Source organism: Acinonyx jubatus, chromosome D4, assembly GCF_027475565.1.
Source record: "Acinonyx jubatus isolate Ajub_Pintada_27869175 chromosome D4, VMU_Ajub_asm_v1.0, whole genome shotgun sequence".
NCBI classification, from domain to species: domain Eukaryota; kingdom Metazoa; phylum Chordata; class Mammalia; order Carnivora; family Felidae; genus Acinonyx; species Acinonyx jubatus.
In genome coordinates, this window is record NC_069391.1 from 21738831 (window position 1) to 21759921 (window position 21091).

General features: G+C 41.8%; 1 protein-coding gene across 17 annotated transcripts in view; it reads left to right on the plus strand.

Moving 5' to 3' along the window:
• Positions 1-21091, plus strand: part of SUSD1 (sushi domain containing 1) — a 286887-nt gene that overhangs the window by 18136 nt on the left and 247660 nt on the right. For 16 of the 17 annotated variants that reach the window (XR_008291039.1, XR_003412801.2, XR_008291037.1 and 13 more), the window contains exons 3-5: positions 1822-1977; positions 13609-13761; positions 14422-14601. Coding sequence is in view for 12 of the 17 variants with exons in the window: in XM_053204793.1 (XP_053060768.1) it covers positions 1822-1977; positions 13609-13761; positions 14422-14601 (489 nt within the window). In the remaining 5 variants the exon portion in view is untranslated. The remainder of the gene's footprint in view (positions 1-1821; positions 1978-13608; positions 13762-14421; positions 14602-21091) is intronic. The other variant, XM_053204795.1, reaches the window with a different exon arrangement.

Genomic DNA, 21091 nt, shown 5'->3' on the forward strand with positions numbered 1-21091 from the left:
CATCACTGCCCATTCCTGCAGACTGGAATGGTGTCACCTTTGACCCTCTTTCTTTAGGATTCTGTCCGGAGAATCGTGGCTGCCTTGCAGTCTGAGGCTCCTGACGCATTTCCCCCACCCCTCTCCTCTGGCAGATGGCTGGCAGGGGCTTGGAAATCAGGTTGGAATCCAGCATGGACAAGCTTTTTCTGTTCCTTCCCCTAATACAGTCCCCCTCCCATGTAAGCCACCCCACTCTCGATTCTTCTTTGACTTCTGAGTAGAAGCTTCTCCTAATGGGATGAAGGGGCTTTATTAATTCATGTGACACTCGCTCTCAGACACTGGACTCTGCGTATCCCAGTACTTGGCCTGCTGAGACCACATCGTAGCATGAATACACGTCTGCCAGGCCTGCTGTAACCTGGTGTTAAGTCAGGGGACCCAAGAAATTTAGAATTCTCTACAAACCCAGTGTCTGCGCTGGGGAAATCTGCAGGGGAGACGAGTGTCAGAAACAATAGCAAAGGGCAGGAATATGCCATTTTGGGTCTGAAAGCCCAGTGCAGTGCTCATAAGCTGGGCTGGAAACTTGGCCTGGCTGTGACTTGAGGGTTCTGTTTCTCTACCGTTCCGTGCAGATCTCACCGTAGACGGTTTTGACAATGAACTGTGTTCCATGTTCAGTTACATTTCCAAAAAGATAATGCCTATAAGGAAAATGAGGGGGAAGAAAAAAAAAAGGAACACTGGATTTTGGGGAGGGTACTTTTGAGTTGGCAGGAATTGAATGTAATTGTGAGACGCGATTGAAGTGCTTTGAAGGAACCAGTGCTGTAGTGAAACACCAAATAACAATCCGAAGAAGTTGATGACCTCCCCTGCTCCCCCCAAGACAAAACAAAACTAGCTGGATAGATCAGCTCTGAAAGAATGAATAAGAAACTGGTCACAGGAGTTCTGATGGTAGAGTCCAGGGCAGAGTCAGCAAAAGTCTGGCCTGCAGGCCAAATTTGGCTGCTGCCTGTTTTTGTAAATAGAGTTTTATTAGAACACAACATTGCTCATCTGTTTACTTATTGTCTGTGGTTGCTCTCGTGTTCCAAAAGCATGGAAGCAGAGACTGATGATGGGTCCTTCACAGAAAAAGTTTGTTGACCCCTGAGCTACGGAACAGAGACAGGAGGGAGGTTTACTTTCATTTTACATCCCTGTCAAATTATCGAATTAAAAATATTCAGGGCAGGCTTCTGTGGACTCATCAAGCTCCTCTCTTTCAGCTCCTTCTCACTGGGTGACTAATATTATTCACATGGGTCATTGACGATTAGCAGGAGCTGTTATTAGCCCTGCTCCCGGATGAGGCTTAAGCACTAATTCCATTGTGTTTCCTGGTAACTCAGAAGTAACGAATTTTCCGGTTAATCGCTGGATGCAAAATCGTCCTATTCTGCCTTTCATGAAAAAAGCAAGAGAATGGCTGGTGGAGCTGGAAAAATGGGATGCTGCGGATTCGTTTCCCCAGGCCTATGATAAAATCTTTTTAAATACGGAGAAGTTGAAAAAGAATCCCCTTCGCCCAGTCTTCAAAAAAGATGAATGATCAGATTAAGATGTTGGGTTTCTCTTGTGGTTTTATATACACCTCGTGCACGCTCCAAGGGGCCCGTGCCCTATCATGTGAGAGGCCTGGTGAAAAGAAAAGAGGCTGGGGGGTAGATCACTGAGACGTTGTCAATGCAATAGGAACTCCTGAGTCTGTAGCACAGCAGAACAGTCTGGGTTGTTGAACATGGTATGGATTGATAGCCCTTTCTGTGTGTTATTTCAATGTATCAACAGATAAAAATGAGTGCCAGTTTGGAGCCACTGTGGTCTGTGGAAACCACACATCTTGCCACAACACGCTCGGAGGCTTTTATTGCATTTGCCTAGAAGGATATCGAGCCACGAATAACAACAAAACATTCATTCCCAATGATGGCACCTTTTGCACAGGTACCCAAGAAGGGGGCTACAGGGATAGCATCCTGGTGATGGCGGGACAGTATCTGGGGTGGGGAGGAGGGAGGTGGCTTGGCTGGGACAGGGTGTGATTTAAGGGAGGAACCCTCCTTTGTTTAGAAGGTCCATGAGCGGGGTGCCTAAGTGGCTCAGTTGGTTGAACATCTGATTTTGGCTCAGGTCATGATCTTGTGGTTTGTGGGTTCAGGCCCCGTGGTCGGGCTCCGTGCTGACAGCTTGGAGCCTGGAGCCAGCTTCTGATTCTATGTCTCCCTCTCTCTCTCTGCCTCTCCATCGCTCATGTTCTGTCTCGCTCTCTCTCTCTCTCAAAAATAAATAAACATTAAAAAAAAAAAAAAAACTAGATAGTAAAAAAAAAAAAAAAAAGGTCCATGAGGGAAATTTGGATGTGGACTGAGTATTAGTTAATATTAGGGAATTATTGTTAATTTTGTTAGCTGTGATATTTGAGATATTCTTAATTTTATTTTTTTTTAATGTTTATTTTTGAGAGAGTGAGTGGGGGAGGGACAGAGAGAGAGAGAGAGAGAGAGAGGGAGAAAATCCCAAGCAAGCTCCACACCCCTCGCAGGGCCCGTTTCGGGGCTCAATCCCACAACTGTGAGATCATGACCTGAGCCAAAATCAAGAGTTGGATGCTTAACTGGGACTGAGCCGCCCAGCCAGGCACCCCAGTTTGGGATAATATTCTTATTTTGGGAGATGCATGCTGAAATATCTAGTAACAGTATTATCTGCTGTTATTAGGATCTATAAGGAATCTTAAATGACAAAATGTAAATGTTGAATCTTGAGGGAGCGGGTCTATGGGAGTTGAGTATAATATTCTTTTTCTTGTTCTGTGCATTTGAACGTTACTCTTAGAGATGGTATGCCATCTGCAGGTGGGGTGTTCTTGGGGTGACCCTGGCACTCACCACTGTGCACACTGTGGGCCCTGCGGGTGGGCATTCAGATGTTGGCTTCTGGGAGATCAGAGCACAGCCCTGTTAGAGATGGGGAATGAGGTGTGAGGAGTGCAACTTTTTGGATCTCAGTTTTGAAGCTTTGGGCATATGTTGGTTGAATACAGTGGATCAGCAAAATCCTAATTTTCAATGGGCCCTCTATTAGCCAGACTCTATTTCACAGCATGTATGACACTATAGGTCTTTGGTTTTCTAACAAAATCTATGAACAGTAAGGAAGAGGAAAGTCAGGAAAAGACTCCTGGTTCTAAGATGGTTTTGCATAGACTTAATGACTCTGCTTAAAAGCTTTGTGATATTTAAAGATTTTCAGAGAAAAGGAAGGGGGAGGAGAACATGTTTTATCTCCTTACCCACCAGGAAGCACAGATCCTGATGCTCTGATTCATTCTCCTTCTTGACCTGTACCAAGGTCAAAATCCCCCAAAGGGTAGCACATTTGATTTATTCTTGGCATCAATGAACCACATTCCCTTAGAGAAAACATTTTGGGATACATTGTTGTTTTAGGTAGCAGACCACTTGCTGCATGATTGCCAGAGTGCAATGCTGCAAAATTAAATTAGATACATTAAAAAAAATACCAATTTTTTTTAAAAAAAACCTTACAAGATGATGATGTTGTGTTCAGCTCATTCAATACACATTTCTCATGCACGGCCTGTGTGCCATGGCTGTGCCAGCGGGAGGTGATGGCAGACCATTAATTTCATTAGAAAGTGTTAGTTGTAGGTAAGCAAAGGTTACTTTCTGGAATCTGGAATCCATTGGGGCTCTTATCTTGAAAGCAGGGAAGGGATCAGGGAACTTTCTGGAGGACATGATACTGGAAATTGTGCTTTCAAGGCTGTGGGAGTTTGCCAGGAAAAACTTTTATAACTGTGTAGAAGACTGTAGTTCCCAAGGATGCATTTGACTTTAAAACAATAAGAAGAAGGAAAGAAGAAGAAGAAGAAAGAAATATTTTATGCAGGGGCCAAGTAGATGTCAGCCTAATAAGAACCGATCTTTCTGGAACAAAATCCTAATCTGGGCTCTGCTTCTATTTGTTCTACTTCTTGTAATTATTTAGTGATCTTTTTTTTTTTTTCAAATGAGATGGGGTGCCTGGGTGGCTCGGTCGGTTAAGCGTCCGACTTCGGCTCGGGTCATGATCTCACGGTCCGTGAGTTCGAGTCCCACGTCGGGCTCTGTGCTGACCGCTCAGAGCCTGGAGCCTGTTTCAGATTGTGTCTCCCTCTCTCTCTGCCCCTCCCCTGTTCATGGTCTGTCTCAAAAATAAATAAACGTTAAAAAAAAATAAAAAAATGAGATATAATTCACATACCATCAAATTCACCCTTTTGAAGTATACAGTTCAGTGGTTTTTCGTATATTCACAAAGTTGTGCAATTATCACCACTATCTAAGTTTAGAATATGTCCATCATCTCAAAAGAAGCCCCATATCCATTGGCAGTCATTTTTATGACTTTTCCTTTTGAAGTCTCCAGTTATGACTTTGTAAAAGCTGGTGGATGACTTTTCTCAATGATACTGAGTTTGTATCAGAAGCACAGTTGCCACTTAAAAAGGGGGGAGGGGCACCCCTGAGTGGCTCAGTCAGTTGAGCATCTGACTCTTGATTTCGGCTCAGGTCTTGATCTCATGGTTCATGAGTTCGAGTCCTTATATCTGGGCTCTGTGCTGACAGTGCGGAGCCTGCTTGGGATTCTCTCTCTCTCCTCTCTCTCTGCCCCCTCTCCTGCTCATTCTCTCTCTCAAAATAAATAAACATTAAAAAAAAAAAGTCACAGTTGCCACAGAAATGTCAGTGGACTTTATCTGGGGCAGAGGCTTAGCCAGTTTTGGGGGCATCAGCAGTTATCTGGTGTTTGTCTGGAATCACAGGATATGGATCCTAATTCCTGAATTCTGAGAACTCCTGTGACCCGGTGTTTATCGTACTTTGCAGAGGTTAAGCCAATTTTAGGAGCTGGTTGCAGGTAGGCCTCTTTGGATGTCACCAGCGAGAGGTGAGGAATGAGTTGTAGGGGTTCTAGTTACAGAGAACCTGCAGACGTTTTGGTCCCCAGGGCTGCCCCCAAACAACTTCTGGGGAACATGGAAACTTTGCAGGGGAAGAGGCTGTGTGGCACCTCCAGTGGGAGGGTGGTTTGGCTTGGGTGACCTGACAGTAAGTCCAGAGAAATGAAATTGATGAGGGAATATGCGGGCACTGTCATGTCCCTGCCAGCACAACTCCAGAGAGGCAGGGCCCTATCAGGGCTGCTGCAAACTGCAAACTGTCTTCTCTGAACCTTTGAATTGCCCACATCTTGGGAATCCATCTTGACTCTGATGGCAGCCACAGCCTTCTTTCTTGTCAGCTCATTTCCCACAGTATCATGGGACTGATACCGTTTCTTCTGGAGAAATGCGATAGCATTTCAGCCTTGACTGCGAAATGGGGAAAAGGGAAGGGGAAAAAAAAAACCTAGAAGGAGTGAATGCTTTGCTATTCCAGCAGTTCCTGGAACCTTCTGCTCAAAGCCTGTTTCACGTAGGTCTGCCTATGGTAAAGTAAACCCCTTCATTCTAAGAGGTAAATCCCTACCCCCGCCAGGACAAGTCTTTTGGTTTCTCTCCCAGGTCAGGAGCCTATTTTCCGTGTGAGCCTTTGCCCACAAGCTTCTCAGCTGCCCTGTTGTTTCAGGTCCTGGAGCCGCCTGCTGTGGCCTCAGGCACAAATGCGTAGTCCCACGAGACTCTGCTGGCTCTATGTGGGGGTATTGCTCAATAGGCTTGCAGCTGTCCTGAGGTTTCTCCTGGTGCTGTCTCCAAATGGGATTTTGCTCCCCAAATACTTTTTATGTATTTAAAAAAAATTTTTTTTAATGTTTTTATTTGAGAGAGAGCGAGAGAGAGACAGAGGGCGCATGAGCAGGGGGAGGAGCACAGCGAGAAAGGGACACAGAATCTGAAGCAGGCTCCAGGCTCTGAGCTGTCAGCACAGAGCCCAACGAGGAACTTGAACTCACAAGCCATGAGATCATGACGTGAGCTGGAAGTCAGAAGGAGGCTCAACTGATTAAGCCACCCAGGTGTCCTTCCCCAAATCCTAATCCTTTGTTTTAGCTTGGTTTCATTACTAAAGTGTTATGTTTCACTACTCTGAAAGAAGGAAGAAGCAAGAAAAGATAAACCTAAGGAAAAGTGCACTGGGGGACTATTGCTGTCCACTAACCAGAGCACTGCTCATAACCGTTGGCTCCTTGCCTGCCTTCCCTGTGGAATCCCCCTGACTCCTGTTGAGGTCTCCTAGTAGTGGTAGGTGATAGCTTCAGGCCCCTGCTCCTAGGAAGGAGAGAGAGGCAAAAGGTTCTGAATCAAAAGATAATTAAACCAAAGCTCCGTTCCTTAAATGCTAGAGGCCTTGACTAAGGCACCATGTTTTCTCTTTGGGAGTGAGGGGGCATACCTGAGCTCCCCCCACAGCTGAGCATCCCTCTCACTTCACTCTTGCCTCTTGCTCGCTCAAGCGCCAGGATATGGGTATCCCATGTTCTTTCCCAAGGCCCTGTTGAATGTGGGAAAATATTCACACATGGCTCTTTTTTGCTCCACTCGTTTAAAGTTTTTGGGAGGAGTAATTGGGACAGGAGCTTTGGAGCATCTATAAAGTAGGTTTTCCTAAGCAAACTATTGATATTGGCAAGATTGTGAAGGAAATGGGTAGCCCTTTGAGTTCAGGCTGTTTGTTCATGATCAGTGCCTCTCTGAGCATGATGTTGGAAATGGTTCTTCATCTATTCAGCTATTACATTAACAAGAGTTGTGTCAAGAAGGATGGAGCTGTTACCCTAGGATGGAACTCTGGAAGAGAGGAGAGGTGAATGGGTCATTTAGTTTTGATTGTAGTGATTGTTTCTCCTAAAACAAGACAGAGCAGGGGCAACTTGCTGGCTCAGTTAGTTGAGCGTCCAACTCTTGATTTTGGCTTAGGTCATGATCCCAGGGTCATGGGATCAAGCCCCATGTTGGGCTCTATGCTGGCCATGGAGCCTGCTTAAGATTCTCTCTCTCTCTCTCTCTCTCTCTCTCTCTCTCTCTCTCTCTCTCCCTCCCTCCCTCCCTCCCTCCCTCCCCCCCCTCCCCTGCTCATACTCTCTAAAAAAAAAAAAAAAAAAGGATAAGCCAGTATGTTTTTCCCCATAAGAAGGAATATAGCTTTAAAAAAAAGAGGAATATAGTTTTGTTTTTTTCCATTTATTAAAAAAAATCACATATTCATGTAGAATAGTCAAGCAGTTACATAAAAACATAAAGGAGAAAGAAAAAAGTCATCTAATATTAACTCAGAGGCAACAGCTCTTTTTTTCCATTAAAATTTTTTTTCAAGTTTATTTATTTTGAGAGAGAGGGGAAAATGCATGCACAAGTAGGGGGAATTGCAGGGAGAGAGGAGAGAAAGAGAATCCCAAGCAGTCTGTGCACCGTCAAGTGCAAAGCTCGAGGTGGGGCTCGAACTCACAAACCGTGAGATCGTGACCTGAGCCAGAATCAAGAGTCAGATGCTTAACCAATTGAGTCACCCAGGCACCCTTAATAATCATGGTTTTACATGAGTATTTGTGTCTCTCTAAACATGGTTTCTTAAGATGTAGGCTTTGAGCTGAACTTCACATTTGAGGAGGGAAAATGGCAGGAAGAAAACAATTACTTTCCAGGATGTGGGGAAGTAATTTTTGTCTTACCTTCATGGAGTTGGAAGGAACTAGTTGTTAGTTGTTGATGTGGAGACAAGCAGGCTGTGAGAGCATTTCATGAATGTGAAAGTTCTTCAGTGCATTTTTCCTCATGGAGTTCATTCTAAGTCTTCAGATTTTAAAGGCTTCTGCAGGCAAAGGCTTGTGTGGTTTTTGTTTTTTTTTTTTTTAATTTTTGAGAGAGAGAGAGAAAGAGAGAGAGAGAGAACGAGCACGGGAAGAGCAGAGAGAGAGGGAGACACAGAATCCGAAGCAGACTCCAGGCTTCGAGCTATTAGCACAGAGCGCAATGCAGGGCTCAAACTCACACATTGTGAAATCATGACCTGAGCCAAAGTTGGATGCTTAAGCGACTGAGCCACCCAGATGCCCCAGAGCTTGTGTTTAATGGGGGATTCACAGACTTGCCTCTCTGGCACTCTTGCCAAAGCTAAACTCTTGCCTCTATGACACTCCTTTTCTACCTAAGGGCCCTCCAGATGGATCTTTTGATTCTGTTCTAGAGCATTCAAATCTAGTGAAACAAGCCATGTGGCCACTCCTCAGACCGCAGCCAAGAAACCCATGAGAGTGTGTATATGTGTGTGTGAGCATTGCTCATGGTCACATTCAGGGTTTGGTGAGGGTTCTGAAGGGGTGCCTCATGCTCCAGGGAGAACTGAGTCAATAGAAAGGCAAGGCCCATTCATACATTAGCTCACACGTACTGAGGAACTAATTAGCTTCATTTTACAAAAGTGTTTAGAAAGGTTAAGGAACAGACCTTAGTCCATCTAGTAAGTAGCAAAATCAGTTCTCAAACCTGAGTCTGAGTTTCGAACACAGGCTATTGGTTGAAAGGATTAAACATAGAATGCCAGGGCCCTAGGACCAGGTCAGTTTGTCCTGCTTAGTTTTGCTACTTTCTGGCAAGGAATTGTCCTGGCTGTGGATGAAGTTAAATAATCCTGTATATACAATGGGACAAGGAAAAATTTCCTCCCTTGATTAGTTAAGTACGTTGATAAGGTTGCTCACTTGCTCAGAATGTTTTTTCTTCACAAGCAAACATGGTATAACCTTAGAGGCCCATGGAATCCACCACATGGAGAAATTATTCTTTATTTTATTTTTAATTATTTTTTTAATATGAAATTTATTGTCAAATTGGTTTCCATACAACACCCAGTGCTCATCCCAACAGGTGCCCTCCTCAGTGCCCATCATCCACTTTCCCCTCCCGCCCATCTGCCATCAACCCTCAATTTATTCTCAATTTTAAGAGTCTCTTATGGTTTGGCTCCCTCCCTCTCTAACTTTTTTTTTCCCCATGGTCTTCTGTTAAGTTTCTCAGGATCCACATAAGAGTGAAAACATACGGTATCTGTCTTTCTCTGTATGACTTACTTCACTTAGCATAACACTCTCCAGTTCCATCCACGTTGCTACAAAAGGCCATATTTCATTCTTTCTCATTGCCAAGTAGTATTCCATTGTATATATAAGCCACAACTTCTTTATCCATTCATCAGTTGATGGACATGTAGGCTCTTTCCATACTTTGGCTATTGTTGAGAGTGCTGCTATAAACATTGGGGTACAAGTGCCCCTATGCATCAGCATTCCTGTATCCCTCGGGTAAACTCCTAGCAGTGCTGTTGCTGGGTCATAGGGTAGATCTATTTTTAATTTTTTGTGGAACCTCCACACCGTTTTCCAGAGTGGCTCCACCAGTTTGCATTCCCACCAACAGTGCAAGAGGGTTCCCGTTTCTACATGGAGAAATTATTCTAATGAGCTTAACATGTTTATCCAGCTAAGATTCTAGAGTGGATTAGAAAAGGGATGGTTTGTGAACATTAAGAGGTCATTAAGAGTCAAAATCATGTCAAACTAATTTCAGGGACAGATGGTAGATACTTGTAGACTTCATTAAGGCAGCTGATACCTTTGACAACGTCTGTGGACCAGATAGAATTATTGATTGGATAATGGTACAAACCAATTGCAGTGGGAGACACAGTGTGGCTAGTACGGTCCTGGAGCCAGACACCTGGTTTCAAACCCTAGCATTTCGACTCCTTAACCTGTGTGACTTCAGTCCAGCTACTTACCCACTCTGTGCTTCACTTACCTCATCTGTAAAGTGGGGATACTAATAGCGTCCGTTGTAAGGATTAAATAAGATGAAAAATAATTAGTAATAAATAATGAAGTGTTTAGAACAGTACCTGGCATGTGCAAGTTGATATGCAGAGGTCATTGCTATTAGCTTTCATTATAACAATCATTGTTATTAGGCTGTTGAATGACTGTACACAAAGCAAACTGATTAATGACCGTAGTGACTCATACAGAATTGATTAGTATGTAGAAACTCTTAAGTCTTTTCCATACCCTCACTACTTAGCCATATTTTTGCCCTGTAGTACTTGTACTGCCGATTTTTAGAAGTCTACTGAAAAATCCACTTATTCTCACTCTGTCTTTTGAGAAGTCTGGGGTAGGTGGGCAGGCTGGAAGATGATTTCTCTGTCAAAGGTATATGTATGCATTTTACAAACATACTCCTACTTGGAATACAAGATCTTGATAAGCTAAAATGATAGCTCCAATTCTAGGAACACATGCTGGATCCTGGAGTGTTGAAATCATCTCTAAAGTTAGTGATGGATTGAGATTGATTTCATTTCATACTATTTACATTTTAAGAATCCTTTGGTAACTATTACCCCAAATTCCATGATTCTGTTACCAACAGTTGTTTAACTGAGTTTTCACCGGTTTCATTTCTTACCGCTCTTTGTTGATGGAAGTTGTTTTTTTTTGTTTGTTTTAATTATGTTTTCCCCTTTCTTCACAGTATTTATTCTGATGTTTTTCACTGGCTTGAATACTTTTCAAAATCTTTTTCAGAAAAGAAATGCCAATAGTATAATTTCTGAGATCCTTCATGTTCTGAAATGTCACTCCTTGGCTTAAATATAGTATAATGTCTTGTTCCCTTTTCCTTAGAATTCTATAAATATTACTCTATTATTATCTGGTTTTCAGTCAAGAAGTCCTAGGTCAGATTGTTTTCTTTTCCTCATAGATTACCATTCCTTTTTCTCTTCCTTTATAGATTTTTCTTTTATTCCATGAAATTCAGAATGACTTTCATTTTCAACATTCATGCCTGTCACCTCAAAAGGCTGTTTGGATGTGAATACTTAAGCAGAGGAAATTTTCCCTTTGATATTAATTCTTACACATCAGCACCATTCCCTTCCACAATTCCTCTTAAATGGATACTGAATATTTTGGATCTGTCCTTATTTATTGTCCTATAGCTACTGTCTCATATAATTTCTTTTTCTATTCTTTCTTTAAAAAATGTTTTTATTTTTATTTTTGAGAGAGAGAGAGAGAGAGAGAGAGAGAGAAGGAGGAGGAGGCACGGAGAGAGAGAGGGAGACACAGAATCCTTAGCAGGCTCCAGGCTCTGAGCTGTCAGCACAGAGCCCAATGCAGGGCTTGAACTCATGAACTGCAATATCATGACCTGAGCTTAAGTCAGATGCTTAATCAACTGAGCCACCCAGGCACCCCCGTTATAATCTATTTTTCTGTGTTTTTGGAGAATTCTTCAAGCTGGAATTTGCAAGTTTATTTCTCAGCAGTGATCAACCTGTTAGTCAATGCCTCTATTGGGTTTTTATTTTTGGCATTCATATTTTGTTTTTAATTTCCAAGATCTCATTTTTTTTTTCAGAAGCTCCCCTCTTTTTTCATTGATTGTGGTATCCTTTTTTTTTTTTTTTTTTTTTAGAGAGAGACAAAGAGATCATGAGTTGGGGAAAGGGGTAGAGGCAGAGAGAGAGAATCCCAAGCAGGCTCCATGCTCAGTGCAGAGCCACACATGGGGCTTGGCCCCACAACCCTGGGATCATGACCTGAGCTGAAATCAAGAGGCAGATGCTCAACTGACTGAGCCACCCAGGCACCCCTCCTTTTTTTTTTTTTTTTTTAAGATTTTATTTTTAAGTAATCTCTGCATGTAACATGGGACTTGAACTCACAACCCTGAGGTCAAGAGTCACATGCTGTTACAACTGAGCCAGCCAGGCACCCTGATTATAGTATCTTCATTAATCTCATTTGGACTTCTGTATCTCTTCATATGTGAAGAGTGTTTTGGTCATCTATTACTGTGTAATTTGTACTCTCCATGTCCCCTCCCCACACTTCCATTTAATGGCTTGAAACAACAATTTATTATTACTCGCAATTCCATGGCTAGGTGGTTCTGTCACTCATGTGGAAACGTTCAGCTGGTGGCTGGACTGGGCTGGTAGTTAATAGAGGGCTTCTCTCACATTCTAGGGGCTTGATGCTGACTATCAGTCAGGCCACCTTAGATTTCCATGTGGCCTCTCTCTTCACATGGTATCTCATTTGTAGGGCATCCTCTGGCCTCTCTCCTAAGCATGATGGCTTGGATTTCCTTACAGCATGGCCACTGGATTCCAACAGATGGAAAGAGGAAGCTGTCACTTGTCTCTACTGTTAGGTTCAGAGCAGGCATAGTGTTAACTTCTGCATTCTATTGTCCAAAACAAGTCTCAAGACCAACCCAAGGGGAGGGGAAATGGATTCTACTCTTGAATCCCCAAGAAAGAGAGGGGAATGGCCGCCATCTTTGGAGACAGTCTTCCAGATTTTCCTGTAAGTCTGATACATTAAAGATATAGGCTGATCAGAATTGGTAGCTTGTATGGACTCTTTCAGCAATTAAATGAATTTCTGGCTCTCAAACAATGATCAGTGAGTGATGAAGAGTTCATTGGTCCAAGACCAAAAACCAAACAAAAGGGAGAATATAGTGAATTTTAATAAAGTCATAATTAAACAAATTTTAAAGGGTTCTGATATTACTTTCTTCCTTCTTTTATGAAATTATGGCTTTAGTAGTTTTTGGAAAACAAAACAACTCTTTATCTGGCAAAATAGAATATTGGCCACTTTATAGTGGCCCTTTCAAAATTACTGACCTTTAAAATCCCAGAGCTGGTTAAGAACCAGGTTTTCTTCAGTCCTGCTATTCCCTTGGTCCCCACCCCCCACCTGGGTTCTTACAAGTGTCCTGGGAAAAGTCCCATTTCACTTAAGGTATTTTTTTCCTCTGGGTGAAATAGGAGTGTGTGTGTGTGTGTGTGTGTGTGTGTGTGTGTGTGTGTGTACATGTGTCTGATGGAATTCCTAAAGTTTTTAGTTTTGCTTTCCTAAGCCATTTCTTGGGGAAAAAACTGCCAGCTGGCAGAGAGGTTTCCTCTTCAGTGTCTGAATTACCATGTGGTTTTTACCTCTATACCTGATACTTCTGGCAGTCAAGAGGAGAAGTCTGCCAAGGGGCATGTCTTTTTCCTCTTGAAGCCTGTTTTAAGCTCTTGGTAAAATTGGTAAGACCCTTCTGAATTTTCCTCTGACGACCTGCCTCACCATCCTATGCTCATGAGCTGGAAAGCATTTTTCACTCTGGTTTAAATTGTTTTATGTTTGGAGTTCTACTCCAGGTATTTTAGTATGAGGTAGAGGCCATCCTTATTTTCTAGTAATTGGATTTTTTTCAGCATGCTTTTTTTGGGTTCCTTTTGTTGGCGTCAGAGAGTTGGTGATGGTGGTTGGTTTTAGTGTATTTCCAGAACACATCGACAAGCATTTATGGAACACCTTTTAGTACTGTTGGTGTAAAGGACATATGAAAAGAACCTTTGAAGAATAAAATAAAATCAATGATACCATTGTAGACAAATGCATCCATTTTTGCAAGGGTAGATTGAGAATGTGAGAAGTGGCAGTCACAATGCCCCCTGCCCCTGTTTTTCCCTTTTTCTGTTTTTCTCTCCCTTCTTATATTGGGGTCTCAAGACATAGATGAGTGTGAGGTTTCCGGCCTGTGCAGACAAGGAGGACGGTGTGTGAACACTTACGGAAGTTTCGAATGCTACTGTATGGATGGGTACTTGGCAAAGAATGGGCCTGAGCCTTTCCACCCGACCAGAGATGCCACGTCATGCACAGGTGGGTTTCTGCCAAAGAAGGAAGCTTCTGAGGGCGAGATTCTGTTCTCAGATGACTTTCTCCTGCGCTGAGCCTGTGTCTGTGGGGTTGGGTTGGGGTCTGTGTTGGGGATGTGAGTGGAGATTATCTATTCCTTTGCGCAGCTGTACAACCTATGAAATAAAGCCAATGATACAGGGTAGAAGGGGGCTATCTTATATTTTTTAAAAAGCTACAATTTTTAGGGATTTTTAGCAGTAAATAGATATTATGCTATTAAACATGATTTTAGGTAGTAAATATAGCTGATCTGGTAAGGACCAGCAGAAGAAAATTGACTCTGGAAATTCCAAAGCCATATATATCTTTAGGTATTTTGCAATTTAAATTTTTTACTTTGTTGGGCTAGGCTTCTCTTTAGGGTGAATTAGTGAAGGCTGACTGCCAAATTCCATCAGCTTTATGCATGTATGGATGCTATTACCTATGGAAGGCCAGAAGGCTGAATAGAGACAATCATTGGAAACGTGCCCAGAAGTCAAATGGAAATTAATCAGTCTGTAAAATATGACTCAGGTGTGTGTGGAGGGAGGGGGATGATGGGGCAGAGGTGGAGGGAGATGATGAATTTTGAAAATTTATGTTCACATAGTAATGAATTTGACATTAATTTATTTTCAGAAATAGACTGTGGCACCCCTCCTGAGGTCCCAGATGGCTATATCGTAGGAAATTATACTTCTAGGCTTGGCAGCCAGGTTCGTTATGCTTGCAAAGAAGGATTTTTCAGTGGCCTGGAAGATACAGTTTCAAGCTGCACAGCCTTGGGCACGTGGGAGTCCCCAAAATTAAATTGCCAAGGTGAGTTTTCAAAAGGTTCAGGTTCCCAGATTGTATCATTTTGAGATTGTTTTCATATTTCTTTCTAAATTTCTCTTTAGGGTAGTGAATGAATTAAATAGATCCAGTAAATCCCTGTTGTTTGTAATAGGTTTACAGTTGATTCTCTTGGTATTTTCCGGAATAGTTATCTTATCATCTGCAAATAATGATAATTCCATCTTTTTTTTTAAGTTTTATTTTTAAAATTTTATTAGAGAGAGACAGAGACAGTGTGAGTGGGGGAGGGTCAGAGAGAAGGAGAGAGGGAACCTCAAGCAGCTTCCACACTGTCAGCGCAGAGCCTGACATGGGGCTCAAACCCATGAAACCATTTGATCATGATGTGAGCTGAAACCAGGAGTTGGATGCTTAACCGACTGAGCCACCCAGGCACCTTTTACTTTTCTATGTTTATGAAAGTTCTGTTTCTCTTGATTGACCACAGGCTAGTATTTTCAGAACAAAAATTTAAATAGTAATGTTGACTTTGAATATTCATTTCTTATTCATGACTTTCATGGCTTTGGTTTTAGTTTTTTATGACCTTAGCTTTTCGATGTTATGGGTACCTACTTATATTCTTATGCACACTGATCCAGTGCTATGTGCCAAGTGCTCTTCTAAGCACTGTATATATGTTGATTCATTCAATCCTTACAGTAACCCTATGAGGATGCACTGTTATTATCCCATTTTATAGGTGAGAAAAGTGAGGCTTGGAAAAGTGAAGTTATCAGTTCAAGGTCAAGGTCATGTAGCTAGTGATAGAGCTGAACTTGAACCCAGGAATTCTGGTTCCAAAGGTTGTATTCTTAATCATGCTGGGGTACTGCTTCTGTTTTCATGATGTTGGTGGCTTTTGGTTTGTTTCTTCCTTTTGGCTTTCTCTTTTTTCATTTATTACAATTATGCTAGTTTTGGCATAACATAATCTTAAGGAAGCACCTATCCCAACTTTACTAGGGCTTAAAAGAATCAGAAATGAGTTATTTTTTATCATGTCTTCTAGACAGGTGTTAAGGTGATCATGTATGTTTTTGCTTTAAACAAGTCATGTCTAACCTATAATTATATTATTAGATTTCCTGATAATATATTCTAGTATCTGGAATGGATTCTTCTGGGTCTTTGGTTTTTTATTCTTTTCATCTGGATTATAGTTGCTAAATTAAAAAAAAGTATTTTTATTTTAGAGAGAAAGGGGGAGGGGCAGAGGGAGAGAGAGAGAATGAAAGAGAGAGAGAGACAGACAGAGAGACAGAGAATCCCAAGCAGGCTCCATGCTCTCAGTGCAGAGCCCAACATGGAGCTCAAACCCACAAACCATGAAATCATGACCTGAGCTGAAATCAAGAGTCTGACACTCAACCAACTGAGCCATCCAGGCGCTCCTGCTAAATTTCATTTAGAATTTTTCTGTTGATACTCAGAAGTGAGGTTGGCTTATTTTCTTGTTCTGTGGCATCTTTGTTGGGTTTGGTGTCAGTGTTATTCTTAATTTTAAAAAGAGAATTTGAGAGAATTTCTTTCTTTATTCTTTGGACTACTATAAATAGAATTTTTAAAGATTCGGAAAATTTCACTCGAAAATTATCTGGTTATGGCTTTTTTGGAGAGGTAGCCCTGGGGCTATTAAAAAATCCTATACTTCTTGGTCTAAGTTTCTTACCCATTTTGGTGTCTATTTTGGTAATTTATGTATTCCTAGAAAATCATCTATTTTATCCAGATTTTCAAGCTTATTTGTAGAGAGAAGTGTAAAGCAATCTTATTTATAATTTTCTGTAATTATAGTTGTTTATAAATCATGGCATATACATGAAATGGAATATTATGTAGCCAGTAAAAATTACATTAGAAAATAATATTTGTTAATATAGTTTAGTCTTAATAGTATATTACTGAGTTATCAACTATATGTGTAACATGATCTTGGTTTTGAAAGAGTTCATATGTACATATATGCTTACAAAAGCTTAGAAGGGTGTACAACAAAATATTAACAGCAGTAACTTCCACTGGAGGGGATCCTGGATGATTTTCATATTTGATATTCTTTATGGAAAGAATTTTGAACATATTAGACAAAGTAACAAAGCTGTTTCCATTTTGGAAAAAAGAAAACTTTTCATTGACTTTACTGCATAGCTAGAAAATCTCAGTGAAGTGCTTGGCTAAGTTAATTCTTGTGCTGTTCTGATCTGCAATTCAGGCTCTACACATATTTTAATAGTTGATGATACTGGGGGTTAAGAAATTCTAAAAGTACATTATAGTTCTAACATTATCTTTCAATGGATCAATTAAAATGCACAACTTAGATTAAAATGTGCCATAATGCATATCAAAGAACTCTCTGAGGATTTATATAGGAAAACCCTGATAAAAGAGTTAGTGTGGCTTTGAGAACTACTAGTCGTCTGGATTACTGGACTGAGGATGGAGAAAGTTAATTTAGAGGAGAATACTTGTTACATTCCCCAAAGAACTGTTATTTAAAAGATCTTCACTCCATTTTTACCTCCTCTAATAACTGCTCCGTCTGCCTGCTGACACGTTCTTCTTCCTCCCCCGTGTCACCACATGGCCACCAGCTTCTCAAGGCTGTGCCTGCTTTTCTGAGCACACCCCTTATTCTTTATCCTTCATGTTCTCTGGGGCTCCAGATTCTGGGCTGTGTGCCAGCCAGCACTGTATTCTCAGCTCAGAGGAATTAGGAATTCCACTGAAAACACTAGCAAACTGTGAACTTGAACAGGTACTTGGGAAGGGAGCCGCTGTGTGTTACAGATGCAGCTTTGGTGTCCAATTTAACAGACTTCCCCATCAGAGAAGGTACAGTTGGTGGGTCCCATTGTTTGCCAGTTACTGTGTCCCTGGAGGCTCTGCTGCTGTGGCTGGGACCCCGAGGCACAGACTCCCCTCTGAACAGCTCTCAGAGGTGGGACCTGGAAGCGAGGATGACAGCATCTCATGCCAGGGCATCTGGGGCTCCTGAAACATCAGTCCCACATTTCCATCAGCTCTCTGGAAAAGACAGAATCAATCTCTAGTTTGTATTGCCTATTATTTTATTATTACTTGTTTAACTTTCAAAAAAGATGCAAGTTGTACATGGCACTTTAGAGAACTTAAACTTCTAAAATTCAACCAAGCCAGAAGCAAAGTGAGGGAATCACTTCAACTGTGTTATCATCAACAACAATCCAGAGTCCAGGTCTGATGCTAGATAAACTGTAGACCTTGTGACTAAGGAAATCTGGGGTCTGGGAGAAGAGAAAAGACAGGTATATCATGAACTATGATGCAAGGGTGAGCTCCTAAGTATTATGTGAAAAGATGGATAAACACTAAGGGTTCTGATGGGAGATAGGGTGGTTCCAGGAAAGAGATGACATTTGTGCTCTTCTCTTTGAGTAGTTTACTTGCTGTGTAAGAGTCCGGGGAGGAGTGGTTTGCAGTGTTGGTCGATGAGTTGGAGGGTTCTGGGGGGTGGGGGGAGTCTATCTTCCAAGATAAAATCCAAACTCCTAACCATGGCCTCTGAAACCAACAGGGTTTGGCCTTTTTGACTTCTCTACAGGTTACATTTCCCATCATTCTCTTCCAACCAACATGTCAAGCTTTTATCAACGTCAGGGCCTTTACACCTGCATCTCCTGCTACTTAAAATACTTGCCAACCATCTTAAATTTTTTTTTACTGTGATAAAATACACATAATATAAAATTTACCATTTTCACCACTTATAAATATACAATTCAGTGGCATTAAGTACATTCACAATGTTGTGTAACCATCACTGTTATCTGTTTCCAGAATGTCTTCATTATCCCAGACAGAAACTCTGTACCCATTAAACAATAACTCCTCATTCCTGTGTCCCTCCAGCCCCTGGTAACCTCTGTTGTACATTCTGTCTCTGTGAATTTGTATTCTAGGTACCTTATAGAGGAGGAATCATGCAATATTTGGCTTTTAATGTCTAGCTTCATTCACTTAGCATAATGTCTTCAAGATTCATCCATGTTGTAGCAGGTGTCAGAACTTCATTCTTGTCTAAGGCTGAGTGATATTCTATTCTGCGTATATATTTGGTGATGGAGTCTCCCTGGTTTTTTACATAGCATGCTCCTTCTCATCTTTTAAGTTTCAGCTTCAGTGTCACCTCTGACATTACTGTCTTAGTGACCTTAGTGTCCAATATGTAAGTATCTTATTTATGATTATTTTTGTAGTTTATGTCACCCCTACTGGACTATAATCTGGGAGCTCTGCGACCACGGAGTTGTCCTAGGCATGATCTCTCCAGCACCTGGCACCCTGCCTAGCATGCCTAAGGCCTGTGGGAGCACCCTGAACTCTGTTCACAAGGGGGTGCAGACCATGCCCGACAGTAGGGAGTTGGCTCCTGAACTGCTGTCCCAGCTGATCACGTGGCTGAGCCCTGCTGAGACTCTGACCTCCTGTTTTGTTTCAGCCCTCAAGCTTCATATCCTTTGCTGATTCCACATCTTCTTTGTCTTCTGTACCTTCACACTTCCTTCTCACTTGGCATGACACCTCTGTGCTTTGATGAAGCAGGGCAAGGCCTTGGGGCTGATTCCTGATATTCCCCATATCCATGCATATGGCCCTCAAAGAATGGGGGGCCCAGCACTTCTGGGCTGATTGCAGAGGCACGAGTTTCTCCTTTGAGTTAATGAGGATACAACATGGTTTGTAACGTCTACTAATAACAGAGCCTTTCTCTAAAGGTGGCCAGCACTTTTTTTTTATTGTTTCTTTTGTTTTTTTTAATATAATTTATTGTCAAATTGGTTTCCATACAACACCCAGTGCTCATCCCAACAGGTGCCCTCCTCAATGCCCATCACCCACTTTCCCCTCTTCTCCACCCCCATCAACCCTCAGTTTGTTCTCAATATTTAAAAGTCTCTTATGGTTTGCCTCCCTCCCTCTCTGTAACTTTTATTTTCCCCCCTTCCCCTCCACCATGATCTTCTGTTAAGTTTCTTAGGATGCACATATGATGAAAACATATGATATTTGTCTTTCTCTGCCTGACTTATTTCACTTAGCATAATACCCTCCAGTTCCATTCACGTTGCTGCAAATGGGGTGGCCAGCACTTTAAGGTTGACAAGGTTTTCTGTAAACATTGTCTCATCTGATCTTTAGAAATTCCTTCTGAAGTGGTTAATAGGTTATTTCTCATTTCACATATATTCTATTTACAAGTAATAATGGGTATTATTTCCCATTAAGAACCAGAGAGAGGAAGTGACTTACCTTGTGTCACTAGCTTATGTATCAAGATGAGAACGCAAAGCACTTTCTAGAAGGCAAATTCCATGTAGAAAGAACCCTTGTGAGTACTGGAGGTGGGAGGCAAGAAGGAAACCTGGAGGGCCCAGAAGCACACAATAGGGTCCGGGATCCATCCAGAAGAATATTTATTGTTGCTGAGCCAACTCGTCCGCTTTTAAGATTTTTCTAAATAGAACCCAATCTCACCTCTGCAAAGTGGAGAGTGTTTGAGAAAGTTTTGACATAAGTTGGAACACAGATTAGGGCATTCAGGTGAGGAACCGCACACAAGTTTTGTTGCACCGCTGTGTCTGAATTTTTAGCAGGGGTCTGGAGACGATTCTGAGGCCACGTCCAGACCTGGCAGGAAAGTGTGCCGTGAGTGACTCATGGCCTCTGCTGTGAGCGAGGGAGGGTACAGTGGCAGCACACTTTTCCTGTGGTTATCTTTTGTGTTCCAGGTAATCATTTGAAACAGATTTTCTGACACCCTCACTACATACTGACAATTTAAAACATTTAGGAAAACAGTATTGACTTCCTTGCTGCGTGCAACAAATCTCTTGTGTTATCCTTTTGCCAAGTAAATGCCACTGAAATATGTCACTTGCAAATGGAGTCATTGCAGCGTGAATGATGACGCTCTTGTAAGACTGACACGGGCTGGTGAAGCACGAGCTTTAGAATCAGAGAGACTTGGGTGAGTTTTGGCCGAACCACTTGGGAATTGTGTAACCAGCTCTAAACTTCTCTGAACTCCAGTTTCCTTCTTTAGTAGGGAATGAGATTGTTTTCATCCTGTGGACTTATTGTGAAGATTTAATGAGATAATGATATAAAGCACTTGGTGCTGTGCTTGATGTAAAGTACCTGCCAGATAAGTGTTCACCATCAGAATAAGAGGTCATAAGCTAGTAGGGAGCAGCAGGTAGTGTTTCTAACTTAAAAATGTAATATCTTTGTGAAATTTCCTACCACATAGTGGGAAGATCTAAAATCCTCCAGCTTTCACGTTACCTGATCTATTAGTTTTCAATTCAAATATTCTGTTTACAAGTAGAGCATTAAAAGGAAGAGGGTTTTTTTTTTAAATTTTTTTTTTAACGTTTATTGATTTTTGAGACAGAGAGAGACAGAGCATGAACAGGGGTGGGTCAGA